This window comes from Octopus bimaculoides, chromosome 1 (genome assembly GCF_046866305.1).
Source record: "Octopus bimaculoides isolate indiv1 chromosome 1, ASM4686630v1, whole genome shotgun sequence".
Classification (NCBI taxonomy): Eukaryota; Metazoa; Mollusca; class Cephalopoda; order Octopoda; family Octopodidae; genus Octopus; species Octopus bimaculoides.
The window spans coordinates 115934678-115957222 of NC_142928.1; the positions used below are offsets into that span (position 1 = coordinate 115934678).

A 22545-nucleotide genomic window follows, 5' to 3' on the forward strand; every position below is an offset into this window, starting at 1 on the left:
ACCACTAGATAAAGGATCGGGGGACTCTGTCAAAGGCTTTCTCGATGTCAACAAAAGCCAAGTACAGAGGTTTGTCTTTGGCTAGGTATTTCTCCTGCAGCTGTCTTATCAGAAATATAGCATCAGTAGTGCTTCTCCCTAGCACATACCCAAACTGCATTGCATCTAAACTAACTCTCTACCTAATTAGTTGGACTATGACCCTCTCCATGACTTTCATCACCTGATCCAACAATTTGATACCTCTGTAATTATTTCTATCTAAGGTGTCACCTTTACCTTTGTAGTAGTTGACTATGGTGCTGCTACACCAGTCATTTGGTATGACTTCTTTGTGTATCTCCTGGTTAGCTAGCCAAATCTTTTAAGCATCTCAGCAGTGATTTTTGATGGGCCGGGGTCTTTTCCTGTCTTCATACCCTTAATTGCTTTATCTACCAAGATACTGTCAATTTGGATAGTTGCGTTGGCATTCAGCAGACTCTCTTTCTCCTATTCATTCTCTTCATTTAGCAACCTTTCATAGTGGTGTCTCCAAGTCTCTCTCTTTGCAGCATCATTAAATGCAAGTGAACCGTCATCCATGCTGACACATTTCTCTCCTATGACATCACAATTTTTTCTCACACACTGTCTTGCAAATCAAAACACTTCAAGTCTCTGGTCCTCACAACACAGAACATTGGCAAATTTCTTCTTATCTACTTCTCCTCTGGCTAAGTAAATCTGTCTCCTAGCCTCCCTTCTGGCTATCTGATACAGTTCCCTGCTACCACCACACTTCCAGTCCTTTCATGCCAATTTCTTTCCCCTAATGGCCCTGTCAACTACATTGTTCCACTACCATGTCACCATAGGTTGAGAGGAGACTTTGCACCAGCCATTGATCTGGTCAGTAGCCCTCAACAGATTGTCCAGTACGAACCTCCATTTGTCCTCCACATTATGTGATGCTATATCCTTCTCTTTTTTGTCAAAAGCTTCAAGTAATATGTCTCTAAAGCTTTGTCCATTCAGAGGATCCTTAAGCTTTCAGACCCTTCCTTTCCACACTGGTCATCTTCTAGGCAGCCATTTAGCCCTGATCCTGAAGTCGCTAACTATTAACCCATTTTGTGGGGTGCATTCTTCACCTGGGAAAGTTTTAGCATTTATAAGTAGCCATCTTTCTCGTCTCCTGGCAAGGGTGTAGTCAATCTGACTAGTGTACCCACCAGACTAGTAGGTGAGCAGGTGACTGTCAAGTTTCCTGAAGTTAGTATTACAGATCATAAGATCATTTCTATCACAACTCCTGCAGCCTGGTTCCATCCTCATTGCAGAAACCAAATCCGTTGCTACCTCGCACACCATGAAAGCTCCCTGGATGTTGTCCAACATGCTCATTGAAGTTGCCAACCACAAAGAGAAGGTCTTTGTCATTCGTCGACGAGGATGTCATACAATTGGTCTTTCTGTTCATCAGGTAGCCCTGGCTGAGGAGCATAGGCCAAGATATATATATATATATATATAGTGGAGCACTAACAGCACTGTCGAGCGTGTTCATTGCCAGAGCAGCTATCTGGCTTGCCAGTCCCCAGTCAAATCGTCCAACCCATGCTAGCATGGAAAGCGGACGTTAAACAATGATGATGATGATGATATATGTATATGTATATGAATGGAGTTGAACGCAGATGTTATTCCAATTCTTTTACTTTCGACGTATGTTTCGAAGACAACATTGGTTTTATTCCAAAGGAATAAAAGGTGTAAAATAATGTAATCTTCTCATCAGGAAAGAAAGAGAACCAATCTTAACAACAAGACATTATAACAATTTTGATGACTACATTAATGATAAACAGAATGCTATTAAGTATTTTTAAAATAACCGTTAGTAGATCTGATGTCAAAGGTAGACCATAGGAAGAGAAGATCTTATGTCATCTTGTATGATGGGACAAACATGGTGGTAAAATTTTCTGAGAATTATGACCACAAGTTAGATAATCTGAAAGAAAATAGTACAAATTAGACAAAGAGATATCTTAAAACTGTAAGAAGAGGTTAAAAAATTGATAAATTTGCTCTGGAACATTTTTCTTGAAAACGGACATTACTTTTGCACTAACCTGATATTACCTTGATGAATTACACACATGCTGTTGGCGATGTCTTTTCCTTCTTTGGACTTTTCGCTTTCTCCTTTCCAACGAAGAGCTATGTTCAAAATGTCAAGCTCTCTCTTTTTATCAAGCCTCAGGCTAATACCTTTCTTGTGCATGTCCTCTTGTTGTCCATTAATTTTATTATTTATTTATTTGAATTGACTATTTACTGCACACCCACACAGACCGTCTACGTCCTTCCAACTGATTTGGAGTGCCCGATTCATGGATTTTCTATTTTTTTCCCTTGGATTGTTACCTTTAAATTCCTTCAGAGTATGTTGTTTCTGCACCTTTAATTTTACATATATAGATATATATATACACACACAATGTACACATTTATTTATTTATTTATGATAGGTTCTGATGATTGCACTATCAAAATTTGGGAAGTATCAACAGGCCGCTGCTTCAAGACAATTTCTGTTGAAGGCACAGTTAAGAGTATTGCTTGGAACCCAAACCCATCACTGTGTCTTTTAGTTGCTGTTGTGTAAGATTTCTTTATTTATTTTAAAGTATAAATCCTCAGTCAATAGAAAAATAAAATCTTTAAAAATAATGAAGAATAATTTCTCCTCCAACTGGAGCATCATTACTGTCAGTTTCTTCCTTTGTTAGGAATTTTGGAATGGGTAACATTTTTTTAGCTATACCAAACTACAGTACTGGTTTATTTTTTTTATTTAATTGGCCCAAAGGCCCTGTAATGCAAGAGATAGAAGAGAGTAATGATTTTAATCAGAGAATAGAGTTAATTATCTGATGAGTTGTTTGAATTAGTTTAAAGGTAGAATATTTAATCCATTTCTTAAATCAAGTGTTTTAAACAGGCAGGACCATGTGGCTCTTCTTGAAAGTTTTCTTATACTTTACAGAGGTTTATCATAAAATGAAGAGCCAATTTATGTGTTTAGCTGTATAGTATTTCTCTAATACTATATAGAAAATCAAAAGAGCCCTGCAATAAAAAAGGATGCAAACTTTTTCAAGTATATACATTATAATGTGTAAGAGTTATAACCCAAGCTGTGTTCTCATGAAACATGAGGATGCATTTATTTTAAATGAGAAAAATCATACATACTAGTTGAAAGTCCTGGTGAATTATATCTAGAGTAAATTTATATTGATACAAGAACTGGAAAATTTGGTACATTTCTAATTTCATGGTATATGTTTTTCATTTATAATTAATATTCATGTTTATAAATAAATTCATAATAGATATATTCATGTAGAAAACATGCCCTCGGCAAAGGTACAAAAATATGTTATTACTTAGAAGGAATTGATATTGAATAATTTTCTGTGTAATCTAATGTAAACTTGAATATGTCTAACAAACCTACGAGTTCTATTTTTACATCCTACATCTAAATAAGTTTTTCTCTTCTTACCCCACCTCTCACGTGCTATATATATATATATATATATATATATATAAAACTGTTTCATTATCTTTTCTTCCTCTCTACTCTTTTTCTCCCTCTATATCTCTGTACTCCTAAGAAATTTTAAAAACTATAAATAGTAATTCCTTCCAAGTAAATAACATTTTTGCATATTGGGAAGTCTCGGCTCACTGAAATGTCTACAGTTTTCAAATGAATAAATAAGCATGTAAAATAAAGGTTTTAATCGAGAAAAAAAAACGATGAGGAAGTAATTAACATAATTATTGTCTTTCATATTACAGTAACTGGTCTGTGGTTATTCTTAATCCTGGTGTTGTAGATAAACTGATTGTATCTGGCACAGATGAGCTGTTAAAATCTTTTGTTACCACAGAAACAATCACTGAAGATGGAGAAAATGTAGAAAGTAAGAAGACTGTTTTTAACATATTTGTCCGTAATCATTTAATTCAATACAGAATACAAGTGGCTGATCAGATGGGGTACAAAGCAGCCTGCTTAGTACTCCATCTAATCATATCATTTTGTTAGGTGTGAACTTTTCATAGAGAAGACATGCCATTAGGTATAATAGATACAACAGAGTACATTTGATTACATGTTAATATGAGTATTTTGTTAGCTTACAGTCATGAAGTGGGATGGACTGTGTAAAGCTGATTTGTTCTAAATCCAGAAATTTTATAGCTATTTCATGATTTGTTAATTTCTTTGTTTATATTAGATACTTTAATATAGTTTGTTATTTTCAGAAAACACTAAGTTTGTTATGTGGGAATCATTTGAAGGTAAAATGTATGATGCTGGACTTCGACTGAAAATTGTTCATCCACAGGTTTGTTTCTGATCTCTCATTTATTTACATATAGTTCCATATTCATTCTTGTAGGGATTTAGTTTAAGTACAATAAACTACCAAAACTAATGTCTATTTCTTGAAGATTTGGCCTCTAGTTTAATGTCTTTACTTTTTCAGTTGTTTTTGTTAGATAAGTAGGAAGTAAATATGATTTAAAAGAAGCAAAAAATGATATGTGCTAAATGTAACAATGTATTGCTTGAAGAAATGTTTTAATTATACTGCTTCCAAGGAAATTCTCAGAGTAATAAATTACACATCAAATATGTGCTCTTAATTTAGGTTTTGGTCTCCAACAGTCCTTGAGGACAAGATTAATTTTGCTTAATAAGAGAAATGGATTACATCACATGCTCTGTGGTGCGATGTATAATCAAACTGATACATTGTTTGAGGCCTAGAAACATTTGAGAAATGGGAGGATAGTAGAGAAAAATGTTTCTTAATGTTCCTAAGAACTTAATGCTTCCAAGCTCCTGGCCATTATCAAGCACTGACAGGTATAATTTCTTGTCTGCTGGGAAGTAAACTTCAGACATGTAGAACTTAATATTTAATGTTTAAAAGGGATACATGGGAAGGAATAGTTACCTAAATTTAAGTAGTCAGTGAACTAAATTATTTTGTGATAGTTTATAAGAAGCTGTTGGAATAGTGAAAGAAAAGATATCTGAAACAGAATTGCTTTTGGTTTTTATTTCATAGGAAGTAAACCATGTGTCATGGCATGCCAAAGGTGACTATTTTACATCTGTGATGCCATCAGCCCATAGCATGGCTGTTTTAATTCATCAGTTGACAAAAAGAAGGTCACAGGTCAGTAATATGCATTTACTTCTTTTTTATTTTGTCTGTTTGTTAAGGTTTAAACATGATACAACTTTCAAGAATTGGTTTGTGCTTAGTCCATGATCTGGTTTTGATTTGCCATTTCACTTCATTGTTAACAGTCATGGAAGGGTATGAATGTCAAGCAATCTCCTTTTCCTTCTATAAATATGAAGCCTTGAAACTACTTATGTAACAAAATCAACACAAATTTCCTTTGACTTAAACCAATGCTAGTGAGTGATGTGTTGTTTCTGTAAATTCTAAATTCTCTAAAGCAGTTTTTCTCATCCAACTTCAAACTGCTTAACTTTTCTTAAGTTACTTATGTTGAATTTACTTAATTACTACTGTGTAGTAAGTTCAATTGCAATTGAAGTCAACTTTTCTTTCCGTCTCACCAAAGTTAGTAAAATAAGTGTATGTAATGGGGGTGTAGGGGTGGCTTCATTGCCTATCTTTAGCCGGAGTTTCAAATTATATTGTAGAAGAATGATAAATCTCCTGTTGAATACAATGCCAATCTATCACATATAAAAATCTCAGACAAGTGCACTGTATTTGCATAGAGTAACAGTTTCAAACCAGAACTAAAAAGATCAGGTTTGAACTCCAGATCTATGAGAAAATTTTTGCTTTATCCACTTGTTCCTGTTGCCTCTGCAGTCATATACTGGATATAATTTCATGCGGTATACTACTGCATAAAATCAGGATCGTTATTATGAGAAGTGTAGACGCAGTTACCTCACCTGACGGTAGCTGCCTAAATAGCTCGCCACTAGATGGCACCACATCATCATCATCATCGTTTAACGTCCGCTTTCCATGCTAGCATGGGTTATGGCACATATAACTCTAAGGTTCCAGCACTCAGTCCTTTCTCTTTGTCATCGCAACAGCAGCGTGTGAGGATGTGACCTTGTTAGCTCTTGCATAACGCGCACAACAGCTAACAGACATTGAGCAGCTATGAGGTAGAATACACAGAAGCTGAACATGGCCTTCACTTGTAAACACCTTCCATGATTATTCAACTTTTATATATTTGTGACCTAGAGTAAAAGTATTAGGAAGGGCATCCAAGCATAAAACCATGCCAAAGTAGACCTTGCCAGTGTTGGTACCATATAAAAAGCAGCCAGTCCACTCTGTGTTCGTATTAGGAAGGGCATCCAACTGTAAAAACCATGCCAAAGCAGACAGTGGAGATTGGTTCTGTTCTCAGGCTTACCCGCTCCTGTCAAACTGTCACATACACAATGTATTTTTTATAATTTAAGGCTGTAAGTTGTTATTTGAGGGACAGGAGTAACTGTCCAGAGTCTGTCCCTTGTTGGGTTGAAATAAACATATTTGTTTAAACTTAGATCAATATTGATTGGATAGAACTATGATGAAAACCACCTTTTTTGTGCATGGTTGTATCGGGAACTAAAGAGTTACGTAGTTTAATTTATCATAATAAAGTTTATTACTGTTGTTTTTACTAATTATTTTTTCTTTAACAGAATCCATTTTCAAAGTCAAAAGGCATAGTCCAGCGTGTACTTTTCCATCCTGTAAAACCCCTGTTATTTGTTGCAGTAAGTATCACATTTAAATTCTGTTTGTAGCCCATCCAAACATTTTCAGAACCAGAAATATTAATCATTGAGTGATCACTTCAGTTGATATTTAGATAATTATTTCTATACCCACAGGGAGTGGTCATCCGAGTACTGCAAACTGATGAAGACAACAAGATATTGCTATGGACTCGCCCAACCTGCTAAAAATAGCAACCAAATCACATCCTATTATCTTAAAAAAAAAAAGAATAAAGGAAAGATGCATCAAATTATGTAGTCTAAAACATCCCCTAAAAAGACAATTAAATGGAGTAGTCCATTTGTGACTGATCTTAACATAGTCCTAGTTATCTGATATGATTTTGTCCACTACTGAATTGTTGTTTTATCATCCATAGTCTTTCACTGAATTTTGCATTTGAATGAGCCAGTGATATATTGTGATTTCTGTGGCATTAATCAGAAGAGACAAATCTTTCCTTGGTTAGTGTACAAGTTCTTGCTAGTGGCTATGACAATTTCAGTGAGTACTGCCATTGTTTACAGCAATGGATCGTTGAGCAGGGAGATTGTCAGATGGATGTTTTATTATCCTCTTTAGCTAAACTTCATCTGATATGTACCATTTATCCAGCAATTGAAAAAATAGAAGTGAGATGCCATTACTGAGTGACTAAGAATACTGCTATGGATAAAGGGGAGTGATTAATGAGTAAAGGAGGCTGAGAAGGATGGGATAACCTGTGCAAAGATGACTAGTGTTCGAGTTGTACTTTCAGTTTTGAAATTTTGTTAAGCAAGATACTTAACCCTTTCATTACTATATTACTAACCAAAATGCACCCCTTTCAATTAAGTTCTATTATAATTGTGAATTTAGACTGGTTTCATAAAACATTTCTAACTTTTTTATTTAGCAACATATTGTGGTTTTTGGAATACAATAATTTAGCTAGAGGTTCTTAAATCTGTTGCATAATTTTTGTCTTAAAGAGTCTCTAAATTACAGATAGATACAGGATAATTCAACTAGATATAAAATTCTTTCAATTTTGTTTAAACGTCATCAAAGAAAATGAGTTATTAGCCAATTAATATTTAATTGGGTATACAACAAAATTTTAAAATCAAAGAATTGTGCACATTACTGGATTATCAGTTGAAATTAGATGCATATAAGACAAGCGTAGCAATAAAGGATGAAATTCTGGAAGTTCTCTTTGAAGAAAACTAGAAAATGAAATACACTCAAACACATACTTAAATACACAGAAACATATGATGATTCACAATGCAAATTGATCAAAATTTGTCACTCACATTGCCGGTAAATTAAAATGACAGATATATGAAAAATAAAAATGAAGTAAATGTGAAAAAAAAAAAATTTATAAAATCAGATCATATACATATAAATCACACAATATTTCTATCATGGTAATTTAATGCAACTTTGCAGAATGCACATTGGAAATTTGTTTCAATGGTTTGTCCAATGAGAGCTTTTTTTTTAATGAAGGCATCACAGCACTACCTTTTGTGACCCTTGATTTTCTCTAATTTATGGAGATGAGCCGAAGTCATAGGGCTATCCCCCTGGCAGGCTCAAGATTTTGTTCCAACAGTTATTTTTTTGGAAGGAAAACCAGCTTTCAACTGCATTGCTACATCTGGTCGGAGCTGCTGATAGTCACATCACTTTCAAGCCCCTCCTGATTTGGTGTATAATTTGCATTAACAATGTTTGTATTTACTATAGACCAAACCGGGTATTGCCACCATTTATTACACAGTCGGCAGACCAGGTAATAGCTCATCTGATTCTGTCAATCTACACCACCCATGTACTTGTTTATAATCAAGGTTCACAAACAGGGTGCCATTTTCATCCACTTGTGATTGTGCAATGCTAGATAGAAAATTGATTTGCTTCTTATCTCTGTACAGTCGCTAGCAAGTTTCCTTTCTGCTGTTGGATTATTTCACCTCTTTTTTAACTTGGCCTTTTTTATATCCAGCAGCATCCCTTTCCTACTTGAAACAACTGTAGAACATGTATATGTTGCTACAGCTTCTAAATTCACCACAAGTTTGACTGAACTGAAAAATAATATATGGCCCTGGTTCACTACTTGACAACATAAAACTGTTATCCTTTCTTTGTCAGTATTAAAAGTCTTTAAAACAATGATGTAGAAAAAATGTGGGGAAAAATCTCCAAAAATTCACAGAAGTCAGATATCATGCTAAACAATGTCGGCTACTGTAACTTAGTTGTTTACCTAGTGAAATCACGTGTTTTCATGAATGTACTAATGAGATTTGCACTGAAATTCTCATTTAAATCTGAATTGGTCATTATGACTGGTTTCAGACAGGCTGGTATTATTTGCCATTTTAGTTCTCAGGCAGTTATGGTAGGCTTGGTATTGAAAGGATTAATCCTTCTAGTCTATTTATGAAATGGTTATTAAAGATTGTACCAGTTGTAGGGAAGCATTATAGCAAGGTGTCTCACAGAATGTAGTTTAGCATACTGCTAAAGATATATTGGGGATCAATCAATTAACTATATTCCCTTTCTTTCTATAAAAGTGAAAAATCCTTATTTTCATTGTAATCAGCTGCAGTGTATTACATTCTTAGTGAGTGGAAACTTGATAATGCATTGTCTTAACGTCTGACAAGTCAAAAATTTATACCACAATGTCAGTACTGCTTTGTGTCTACAGTAGACATTCACAGTACAGTAGGCTAGTATAAATGCTATGCTCTGGTTTGATGGTGTTAAATCTTCTTGATAAGATGATGTGTATGGATTTTAATACACAGCCATGTAGTACCTATTCTAATCATCCAGATGGAAATAAGTGTACTGTACAAATACACAATGTACTGCCAGAAGTGCATTTGAATTTGAAGGCTATTAGTTAGGCCTATTTTCTTCAGCATGAGAGGCTCTAAGTCTCCTGTTGAATCAGCAAGAGCTATGAATAAGGTTGAGTTGAAATACATTCAGAACTCAGTTTCCCCCCTAAGAAGCTCTAATGGATTCATCTTGTGGTCCTATTTCAGTCCTTAGTTGCAACTGTTTCTTTTGGAGTAGTTTTCCTTCATTTGGCCTGATGCCTTACCAAATTTTTTTAGTGAATGTTGTTATTGTTCTTATCTTTTGTAGACTCAACGCTATGTGAGGATATATAACCTATTGAAACAAGAAATGGTGAAGAAACTAATGACCAATGTTAAGTGGGTCTCCAGTATTGCACTTCATCCAGGAGGTCAGTGCCTGATTACATGTACTAAAAACAATTCCCCTTGCAAACGTTCTTTCATCTTTATTTTATTTTCTTCTCTCCCTCTTCTCCACTTTCTTCATCTCTCAATGTCTGCTAGGCTTACTTGTGTTCAAACATGTATTATCTTTTCTTTTATGTTTCGGTCATTATACTGCAGCCATGCTGGGGCACTGCCCTTGAAGAATTTTTCAGTTGAATGACTTGACCCCAGTACTAATTTTCTTTTTAAGCCTAGTACTTTTGGTGAACTGCAAGGTTATGGGGGTGTAAACACACCAACACTGGTTGTTAGGCAGTGGTGGAAGACAAACATAAAGACACACACACACACACACAACATATATATATGTGTGTGTGGCAGCCGTCTTTCACTTTCTGTCTGTTAAATCCACTCACATGGCTTTAGTCAGCCTGAGGTTATAGTAGAAGACACTTGCTCAAGGTACCACATAGTGGGACTGAACCCAGAACCCTGTTGGGAAGTAAATTTCTTACCACACACCTGTGCCTATGTATATATTTTTTTAATCTGGTACTTGTTCTGTTGGTCTCTTGTGCTGAACTTCTAAGTTATGGGGATGTAAACACACCAACACTGGTTGTCAAGCTGTTGGTGGTGGATAAATGCAAAGACACATATACAGTTAGGGTTACAATTAGGCTGGGTGAGTGATCAATTTCTCACTGGTTTTTTATGCATGACTTGTTGTAAGTTAAAGTTTGTGTATACTTGTAATTATCATGTATTTTCATCTGAGACAGAATCACTTAATATATCTCTCATCACTTTTACCTCATTAATTGCAATATGATCTATGAGAGTGGCTCTGCTGAATGTTAAACTAATTGTTAATATTGTATTGTACTAAGAAGAAGAAAATCTCTAAAAAATGAGAATGTGTGTGTGTTTTGAATAATTTAATTTATGTTAGCACAAGAGGAAAGTACGATAAGTGAGACTGTATTATTTCATTTGAGTTTAGAATGTGATATTTTCATTTGAGTTTAGAATGTGATATTTTCATTGTCTTAGATTTTCTAATGGCTTAGTTAATCTGTTCCTGATCACTATGTTCTGCATTGCAAGTGCTGATATCCAAGTACTGGGTAAGAGATAAATCTTCCTTTCATTAGGATGGTCAACTACAGAAAGTTCTTATAAAGGGATTGAACTGACATTGCTAACCTATGAAATTTGTCAAATTTTAATCCTTTAGCTTTCACATTACTCTGTCCTATCAAACATCATGCTTATTTATTCAAACTGATTTGAATTAATCATATAGTGTCTCACTGCTTCAAGATTTCAATGATATGAGTATAAATTTTCAGAATGACATTGTATGGTAGGTGTAAGATGCTGAATCTAGTCAGTTTGAACATAAAACAGGTAGGGATATTTTGGTCAGATTTGTCAATTGAATTACTAAAGGTTTAAATCTAGGTAAGCTAAACCAAAAAGGAATAAGTGTCATGTCTTCACAGTATAAATTTTTCTTTCTTTTTTTTTTCCTTTAACCATAATGTTCTAAACATCTTTTTCTATGTTTGGTAATGAATGAAAGTGTTTCTGAGACAAAATTGTCCACTTTTCTTAAGCATAGGTTACCTTAATCAAATATGGAATGATTGTTCTGTGTAATGCCATATTTGAGATTTTGCTGACTCATAGGTAGTTGGGTTATAAAAGGATTACTAAGCATTTCCTACATGCTCAATAAACAATTCCTTTTGTTAGTGTTTTCAGTGCTATGAATTTTTCTTACTCTTCTATCTATTCTAAATTTCAGGTGATAATCTTATTATTGGCAGCTATGACTGTCACTTGAGTTGGTTTGATTTAGATTTATCAACAAAACCTTATAAAACACTCAGGTAAGAGGATTTTCAAGTTTCTGTGATTTTTTTTGTTTTATTTAATGATATATCTTAAGATATGCATAGATGATACTACTTTTCTGTGTTTATACAATGTGAATGAGTTTTTAAAAAAAAATTTCTATGGTAATTTATTTCATATATTATCCACTCTGTTGATATTAGCTGACAGCAAGACAGTTAAGCTGAAACATGTGGAGACGAAATATGCTAGAAGCAAGACATGAAAATACCTTCAAACTAAGTTGCCTATGCAATTGATAAAAAGGTCAAAGTTCTCTTCTCGTGATATTAGTTATATTGAGGTGATGGATTAGTCACATCCTACAGCTGTAATGTATATACACGTAATCATCGTCATCGTCTTTAATGTCCGCTTTCCATGCTGGCATGGGTTGGACGGTTTGACTGAGGGCTGGTATGCTAGATGGCTGCACCAGGCTTCAATCTGATCTGGCAAAGTTTCTACAGCTGGATGCCCTTCCTAATACCAACCACTCTGAGAGTGTAGTGGGTGCTTTTTACATGCCACTGGTCCGAGGGCCAGTCAGGTGGTACTGGCATCGACCACACTTGAATGGTGCTTTTTATGTACCACCGGCACAGGACCAGTCAGCCAGCACTGACAATGGCCACACTCCAATGGTGCTTTTTATGTGTCACCGGCACAAGGGCCAGTCAAATGGCACTAGCATTGACCATACTCGAATGGTGCTTTTTACGTGCCACTGGCATGGGTGCCAATCAGGCAGTACTGTCATCGACCACCACAGTGATTTCACTTGACTCAACTTGTCTTCGCAAGTGAAGTTTATTGCTACCTCTTCCACAAGTTCCCTTTACTGCTAGGGTGTGACATTTTTCACACAGCTATCCTCATCCAAATGCAACACGACCATACCAGTGCAATCATCTCCCTTGCATGCCACATCTGATGCTTCTTATGTCCAACTTTTCTCTCAGGGTGCTTACACTGTCATGTATGCATACTGACATTAACGTCCAGTGGGGCAAACTAGCTTCATTCCTTGCAAGCTTACACATGTCCTCAGCAGTCACGGCCTATGTTTCACTGCTATGTAGCTTGTTTGTTCGCACACATGCGTCATAGAGTCTACCTTTTACTCTGAGTGAGAGGCCTTTTGTCACTAACAGAGGTGGGAGTTCTCTGAACTTTGCCCGAGCTATTCTTATTCTAGCAGCTAAACTCCCAGAGCACCCACCCCCACAACTGACTTGGTCACCTAGGTAACGGAAGCTATCAACTACTTCTAGTTTCTCCCTGTGACATGTGACCGGAGCTGTTTCCTGCACATTTTCAGTGTTTGTTGCCCTTGAGCATTTGCCACACAAAAACTATCTTCTCAGTTAGCTTCCTTTGCTACACCTTTTATGTGTCCATAGCTTACACCAGCTACATCTTATGGAGTTTTTACCTACACCTTTTCTACAGATTGAGCAGGGCCATCTACCTGAAGGGATTTGGGATTTGTCTGCCTTCTTACTTATTAAGACTTTGGTTTTTGCTAGATTGACTCAAAGGCCTTTCAATTCTAGACCTTGCTAGTTCTGGTAGTGACTCAGCTATTAGAGCAAGGATGTCAGCGTAGAGAAGCTCCCAGGGGCAGCCTCTCTTGAATTTCTCTGGAGGACTATGATGAGTAAGAGGGGGCTGAGGTCAGAACCTTAGTGGACCCCTACCTCTACCCGGAATTCTTCTTTGTACTCATTGCCAACCCTCACCTTGCTGACAGCATCCCTGTTCATGACTCTCACTAACCACTCATCTTTCCCTAGTTTCTGCAATTGACCACCAGATAAGGGATCGGGGGACTCTGTCAAAGGCTTTCTCCATGTCAGCGAAAGCCAGGTACAGAAGTTTATCCTTGGCTAGGTATTTCTCCTGCAGCTGTCTTACTAGAAATATAGTATTAATGGTGCTTTTCCCTGGCACAAACTCAAACTGCATTACATCTAAACTAACTTCCTCCCTAATTAGTTGGGTTATGATCCTCTCCATGACTTTCATTGCCTGATCCAACAACTTGATACCTCTGTAATTATTCATATCTAATGCATCACCTTTACCTTTGTAGCAGTTGACTATGGTGCTGCTACACCAGTCATTGGGTATGACTCCTTTGTGTATCACTTGGTTGACTATACGGGTGACTAGCCTATAGCTGACACCTCCAAATATTTTAAGCATCTCTGCAGTGATTCCTGATGAGCTGGGGGCTTAGAATCACAAACCTCATAAAGTTGACTTTTTAGATGCTTCTCTGGGCTTATAGTTAAACACTTATAAAGCCCTGTCATAAGCCAAGTGAAAAAGTTAGGCAACAAGCTGAATATAGATAAAATTAAACAAAAAGTTGAGTGGAGGAATGTGAAGTGCACTTCACATTCCTCCACTCAACTTTTTGTTTTATTTTGGCTTAGATCTCGCTCGAAAGTCCTTACACATGACGCTGGGCACAGGTGCCATCACGGTTTCGATATACTACATTAATATTCCTCGCACTTTCTACTGTGTTGTCTTTATTAAACTCAGCAAAATATGCCGGATATGCTCCTTTGTCACTTACACTATAACTTTGAAAAACTAACTGTTAAAATCGAACTGCTGTCTTAAAAACTGGCACTAAGAGTAAAGACAAGGTAAAATCACTACTTGCTTTTATAGCAAGTTGTTGCAAGTAGTTTATCTCATCTTCCTCTGACTTTTAGTTCATGCAATTGAAAAAACTGCATTATTTATGAGACGACCCAATAGTTACTATACTGTATACTTTATATTACAGATAGTAGATACGTGTTTTGTATGTAATATATGTAAAAAAAAAGACCTTTTTCTTTTAAAGTAGTTAATGTATTTTATTTTTGCACATTGTGTCATGAGTTTTTAACATTAAGGGAGAAGAGATTGAAATGTGATTTCCATTTGAGAAGCATAAGAGTGTTGAAAGGAATAAACCCATTTGGAATATATTAGAGTATTCATACCCAATTTATTTATTTATTTATTTATCTTTAAACTTTGATAATTTCATTTTACTGAATCAACAATAATAATTATTTGCAATATTGACATAGGTATTTACATATGAAGAGACGGGTATATAACTACATACTGCTGACAATTTTCTCAATCCAAATGATCAATGATTGTATATATCTATGTATTTCAATAGAATTTTAGTATTTTTCTTAATTCTACTCTTTGATTTTATTCTTCAATAGACATCACAAAAAAGCAATTCGTCAAGTTTGCTACCATAACGCATATCCACTATTTGCATCAGCATCAGATGATTGCTCTCTCATTGTCTGCCATGGAAGAGTTTATAAGTAAGTGACAGTTTTTCTTTTTTTTTATTACTTATACTTTATACTTTTCAGTTTTAGCTTTAGAACATCTTTATTTTTATTGTCATTCATAGCAAATTGGCAGAATAGTTACACCATTAGTAAAAATGCTTTGCAGTATCTGTTCGAAATTTGTATGTTCCAAGTTCAAATCCTGCCAAAGTCCACTTTGTCTTTCATCTTTTCAGCATCAATAAAATGAAGTACTAGTCAAGTACTGAATTCACTATTATTGACTAATCCTATTCCTTCTAAACTGCTGGCCTTAGAAACGAGAACAATTATTTCTTTTCGAACACAGTGGATCAAATTCCTTGTGCTGTTTCAAGCTGTTATATATCAATTTTTAAGTATCAGAAAACAGGCTTAATTTTTTCATTAGAGCCATTGGTTGTTTTCTCAAGACATATTTACTATTACAATCAACGATGAATGGAACATACTTTTGTCAGTTGGGTCAAATGAGGTAAAGAGAGTTATGTCTCGTCTCTAAACTACAATAACATGAACAAACCAACACTGATTGTCAAACCAGGAGGCACTAATATGTATGCACTTGTGCTCATTTATACGCTATATAGGTTCTATGTATCAGATTCACTCTCAAGGCATTAGTCTACCTATTCTCTTCCTTTCACCATTCCCTCTCTCTCTCTCTCTCTCTCTTCCTCCTTGACTCTCGTCACTGACACATGACGAAAGGGGATTTATCTTTCTGTCCATTTCCTTCCTGTTTCCTTTCATATCCATTTGCTTCCTGTTTCCTTTCATGTCCATTTCCTTCATCTGTTTCCTTTCATGGCTTGTCTACCTAGCGTTCATAATAATTTTTCTATCCTCTTGGTTCAACAGCCCTCACCGTTTGTTTTTACTGTCATGTTCTCACTGTCCTGTTCTTGTCAACACTTTCATCCTCTGCAAAAAATCCCAAATTTTACTTAATTTGCTTTCCGGGTAGGACTGTTTCAATGAAGTTGCGTATTGTCCTTGCCTTCGAAATGCGGAGGGAGGAGATGAAACAGGGGCAACTGACGAAGGGGTATACTATATATATATATATATATAGATAGATATATAGATAGATAGATCTATAGATATAGTTAGATAGATATATAGATACTTAGATATTTATATATATATATATATATATATATATATATATTGGAAAATGAAAAATAATAATAAGGCAGAATGCTAACCTGAAAGCATATTTTAATATTGATGTGTAAAAAGGATTTCTAACCGGCTTTCATTGCATGGCAAATTTTCAAGAAGAGAGAGAATGAAGATGTTTTTTACAAAAAAGTAAAAAATAATATATAAAAAGATAAATATACCAATACATTACTTTGTCTTTGAGCTTTTAAAGCTCAATGGTAATCCATGTAGATAATAGTTGGAAAAATTAGGATACATGAGATTGAGAGTTGTGTTTTGTTTAAAAAAAGAAAGGGTCTGAAAGTTTATGTGCTAAGCAGGAAGTGTGGTGTCAAAACAGGAAGTGTATGTGTCTTCTCTTACACACACTTCCTGTTTTGACACCACACTTCCTGCTTAACACATAAACTTTCTTTTTTTAAACAAAACAACTCTCAATCTCATGCATCCTAATTTTTCCAACTATTATCTACATGGATTACCATTGAACTTTAAAAGCTCAAAGACAAAGTAATGTATTGGTATATTTATTTTTTTATATATTATTTTTTGTAAAAAACATCTTCATTCTCTCTCTTCTTGAAAATTTGCTATGCAATGAAAGCCAGTTAGAAATCCTTTTTACACATCTATATTAAAATATGCTTTCAGTTTAGCATTCTGCCTTATTATTATTTTTCATTTTCCTATTATTTCTCCACGTGCAGTTAACACAAACCCACTATTTACTGACTTATATAGAGATAGATAGATAGATAGATAGATATATAAATATAGATAGATATACATATATATATATATATATATATATATATATATATATATATATCAATTAGAAAATGGAGGATAGTATGCTGAACCCAACAACTTGCAGACAGTGTATACCGTTGAATTCATTAACTTAATTCACAGCTAAAGTGACAAAAAATCATAAAGTACAGGTGTCTATGACAAACCATGTTATTTTGACAACCGGGTTTACAGATAAAAGTACAAAGTACATAAGGAATTTGAGAATGAACAAAAATTTAATCTTACAGCTGCATCAGCCTAGCTTTGGCATGCCCCATTCTATCCGAATAGTTCCTGCCGGAGTAATTATCAGATGAAATGCTGAAATGGGGGTACATGCACGATTCGCTAGGCCTCTTCAGAGATTCACAAAGAATTCCATACAAATATAGAGCAAGAGATAAAAAACAAAAGTGAAATAGAAACAAGAACAAAAACAAAAATAAAAATGAAAATAAGGGTACAGCAAGAATAAAATAAAAATGATAAAAATAAATAAATGAAAAATGAAAATATAACATATAGGAAATATAAAATAAATGACATAGTAAAAACTATCTTCAATATAATCAATAAACACATTGTAAGGGGAAGGAATAAATATTGGGAGTTGATTAATAAAAGGACAGTAAGAATAGGATATAGCCTAACGCACAACCTGGCTACAATAATCTCCTCAATTAACACTAGGAAGTTGGATAGCTTCTATACAAGTAGGAAAATAGCATAGGCAACACAATCATATATGACAACAGTTTTAGCTATAGTACCGATAATCATGGCAATAGCAATGAGGATACTAATACTTACACTGGAAACATTAACATCAACATAGACAATGGAAGCGATAATGATAATAATATTAATATTACAAGTAACAATAGAAGTATTAGGAATAATAAAGGTAGGAATTCTAACACTGCTAACAACAATAGTATTGGAAATAACAGCACCCTGGGGGTAAATGGAAACCGAATAAATAGCAATGGTATAACAAATCCTAACACCAACCACATTGACTATGTGCACCAAAGAAAAATTTGCAATTGTAGAGTAAGGGAAAATTGCGTGCTCGGAAATAACTGCATGAAAAGGGAAGTTACTATATCAATGTATAGTAAACACAAAACATGATAACAGGGTATACGTGGGTGCGACTAAAAATAGTATGAAACAATGAAACAAAGACTTAATTATCACAATTATACGTTTAGGAACAGGAACAGAAGAAATTCTACTGAATTAAGTAGCTACATATGGGAACTCAAAGATAAGGTTATCAACTTTAACCTACACTGGAAAATATTAACATCCGCACCTGCATACAATAACAAAAATAGGAAATGCTTATTATGCACAAATGAAATCTTTTTCCTAATTAGGACCAAAATCCCGCTTATTAATAATTTGAAGGAAAGAAACGTTTCATGCCTTCACAAAATTGGATGTACTTTCTCTAAATTCAAGTAGAACTCGGGCTCAAGATGCCGCCCCTGTTTTAATAGTATTTATTTAAGTTAACCACTATTTCTATGCTATGTTATGGTAGATCAAATTGTATTATCTACATACATATAATTAATATAAATGAAACCTAAGTACTAAGGCACCGCATTTGGTTAACGTTAACTAATTATACCTTGCTGGCATTGTATTGGCTAACACCTGATATTTAAGTGGGCATATATATGTGTGTATATCATTGTCGTTTAACGTCCGCTTTCCATGCTAGTATGGGTTGGACGATTTGACTGAGGACTGGTGAAACCAGATGGCTACACCAGGCTCCAATCTGATTTGGCAGAGTTTCTACAGCTGGATGCCCTTCCTAATGCCAACCACTCAGAGAGTGTAGTGGGTGCTTTTACGTGCCACCGGCACGAAAGCCAGTCAGGCGGTACTGGCAACGGACACTCGAAATGGTGTATTTTATGTGCCACCCGCACAAGAGCCAGTCCAGGAGCACTGGCAACGCTCTCGCTCGAAAGTCCTTACACATGCCGCGGGCACAAGTGCCAGAAAGGCGTCGCTGGGCACAGGTGCCATCACGATCTCGCTTGCCCCAATAAGTCTTCGCAAGCTGAGTTTCGTGTCCTATGAAGGAGACGACATTGGCATGGGTGCCAGTCGTCAAATTTAACTCGATTTTGATTTCACTTGCCTCAACAGGTCTTCGCAAGTGGAGTTTAGTGTCCAATTTACTCGATTTCGATTTCACTTGAGACAACGTTGGCATGGGTGCCAGTCGTCGAATTTAACTCGATTTTGATTTCACTTGCCTCAACAGGTCTTCGCAAGTGGAGTTTAGTGTCCAATTTACTCGATTTCGATTTCACTTGAGACAACGTTGGCATGGGTGCCAGTCGTCGAATTTAACTCGATTTTGATTTCACTTGCCTCAACAGGTCTTCGCAAGTGGAGTTTAGTGTCCAATGAAGGAAGGTACGCATAAGTGGACTGCTGAGGCCTTAGATTTAGGTCTCATTTGGCTTGCCAGGTCTTCTCACGCACAGCATATTTCCAAAGGTCTCGGTCAGAAGTCATCGCCTTGGTGAGGCCCAATGTTCGAAGGTCGTGCCTCACCACCTCATCCCAGGTCTTCCTGGGCCTACGTCTTCCACAGGTTCCCTCAACTGCTAGGGTGTGGCACTTTTTCACACAGCTATCCTCATTCATTCTCGCTACATGACCATACCAGCGCAATCGTTTCTCTTGCACACCACAACTGATGCTTCTTAAGTTCAACTTTACTCTGTCTAGTATGCACACTGACATTACACATCCATTGGAGCATACTGGCTTCATTCCTTGCGAGCCTACGCATGTCCTCAGCAGTCACAGCCCATGTTTCACTGCCATGAAGCATGGCTGTTCGTACACATGCGTCATACAGTCTGCCTTTTACTCTGAGTGAGAGGCCTTTTCTCACCAGCAGAGGTAAGAGCTCTCTGAACTTTGCCCAGGCTATTCTTATTCTAGCAGCTACACTTTCAGCGCACCCTCCCCGACTACTAACTTGGTCACCTAGATAGTGGAAGTTGTTTTCTGCACATTAAGTGTTTATAGCTCCTGATATATATATATATATATACATATATATATATATATGTATATATATATGTATATATGTATGTGTGTATATATATGTATATATATATATATATATATAAATTAGCATGCATACCTAGCTTGATATATTCACATCGAGGCAGGCAGACATACACAAGAGAATAGTTATCACTACAAGTACCACCCCTGTATTAATGTTAATATAAGTATCTATGGGTATAGGTATGTGTGTATGTATATTCACATGTAGATGTATCTACATGTGTTGTCGTTATTGTTGTTGTTGTTGTTGTTACTGTTATTGCTATAAATACTACTCCTGTGTGCACCCACCTGTATATTTACTTACCTATTTGTTGGTATATGCGTGTATATATATGCACATTACTTTTGGTATTGTTGTTGTTGGTTTTTATTACTATAAATACTCCTCCTGTTTGTATTCACCTGCATATCTATTTGCTTGTTAGTGCATATATGTGTATGTATATATATATATGTGTATATGTGTATATATAAGTGTGTATGTAAGTGGGTATGTAGTTGTGTTCATACGGATGTACTGATTGTTGGATACACAGTTGTGTATGTATGCACATGTATGGGTGTATGTAGGAATATGTATGTAGATGTGTGTATTTGCTGGTATTTATATGTGTGTATGTTATGTCCGTGTGTGAGTATGTGCGTACCTGTGTACTTACAATCATCCATGAAAATGTTGTGTGCCTGTAGAGATATATATGCACAGGGACATATGTATGTGTGTATACACATTTCGAGTGTGTGTATATAGGAGAATATGGGGGCAACTGCTTTACGTGTACTAGGGCCTCTGGTACTCAACAATATTCTGCCAGGATTTGGACGGTTTTATTCATCGATTGTTCGTCTGATTATTATCTACTTATCTACCCATCTAAACCAATGTATTAATTAACCAGCCAGCTATATAGAATACAGTGGGGTGTTGATGCTGGTGGTGGCAGCAATAACAATGATAACCATTTATTCATTCATTTATTCAATTATGTAAGTCAACGATAGCTAGGTAGGATACTTAATCTTAGAGTCATCCCCTTTCATTATTATCTCTATGATAATTAACGCCCCTTGTTTTAACCAAACAGTGGAAACAATGAAATGCAATCACACGTAAATTCACTAAGTCCACAAATAACCACCATAATGGCTCACTTTGAGTGTATCAACTATAAATAGGATACCTCTTAGCATGTATGTGTGTGTGTATGTATATATATATATAAACAAATAGTAAATGAGTACATGCATATATACGTACAGGTATGTGTATACCGACATCCACCTGTATGTATAGGTGCATATCTGGGTACAGGACATTGCAAACAAAAGTAGACGAGAACACACAAGCCACATAGAGAACATTCTCCTTCATCAGCCACCCACGTTTTAACACCGGCATTTCGACGAGCTTGGGCAGGACGCATCGCTAAAACGGCTCGTCCCATGGATCGCAGATTAAATTTGTATACGCAAATTAAATCTAGCCATGGAGGAATGTAGTGGCGGACAAAAAACAAGACAGGAAAACAAACAGAAAAGGCTTTACGGCCAGACGAGAAAAATTATGTGTGTATGAACGCGATGAGGCACGGACCCGAGAGGGACAAAGTGGTGCGTGCGTTGCTTGGCGAAAGCCAAGGAAGGAAAGGATTATTGACCGGAAGCATGTGACCATGCCGGTGTAAAGGGAAGAGAGAGAGTGGTAGAGGGAGAAACAGAGGGAGGAAGTAGAAGAATAGGTGAGCAATGAGAGGAAAAGAGAAAGAGAGGAAATACGAGGGGGAAAAAGAGATACGTAGTAGTAACAGAGGAAGAACGAGAGGGGTAAAGCGAGATACGTAGTAGTACAGAGGAAGAACGAGGGGGGGGGGGGAAGGAAAGAGAAAGAGATAGAGTAGCGTCGGAGGATATGAGTTACGAAAACTACTTACATTTGGAAGACGCTGCGTTCAATCATGTAAAAACAAATAGTAAATGAGTACATGCATATATACGTACAGGTATGTGTATACCGACATCCACCTGTATGTATAGGTGCATATCTGGGTACAGGACATTATGTGTGTGTGTGTGTGTGTGTGTGCATGTGTATGTATATACATA

The 22545-nt window shown here is 35.9% G+C and overlaps 1 protein-coding gene across 1 annotated transcript in view; it reads left to right on the forward strand.

Annotated features, from left to right (window-relative positions):
* The window catches only part of LOC106874947 (ribosome biogenesis protein bop1-B), a 51607-nt gene that overhangs the window by 18363 nt on the left and 10699 nt on the right, over positions 1–22545 (forward strand). Inside the window, exons 11-18 of the mRNA XM_014922866.3 lie at positions 2517–2649; positions 3856–3980; positions 4327–4409; positions 5139–5249; positions 6773–6847; positions 10011–10113; positions 11922–12006; positions 15253–15360. Of these exons, the coding sequence (XP_014778352.1) occupies positions 2517–2649; positions 3856–3980; positions 4327–4409; positions 5139–5249; positions 6773–6847; positions 10011–10113; positions 11922–12006; positions 15253–15360 (823 nt within the window). The remainder of the gene's footprint in view (positions 1–2516; positions 2650–3855; positions 3981–4326; positions 4410–5138; positions 5250–6772; positions 6848–10010; positions 10114–11921; positions 12007–15252; positions 15361–22545) is intronic.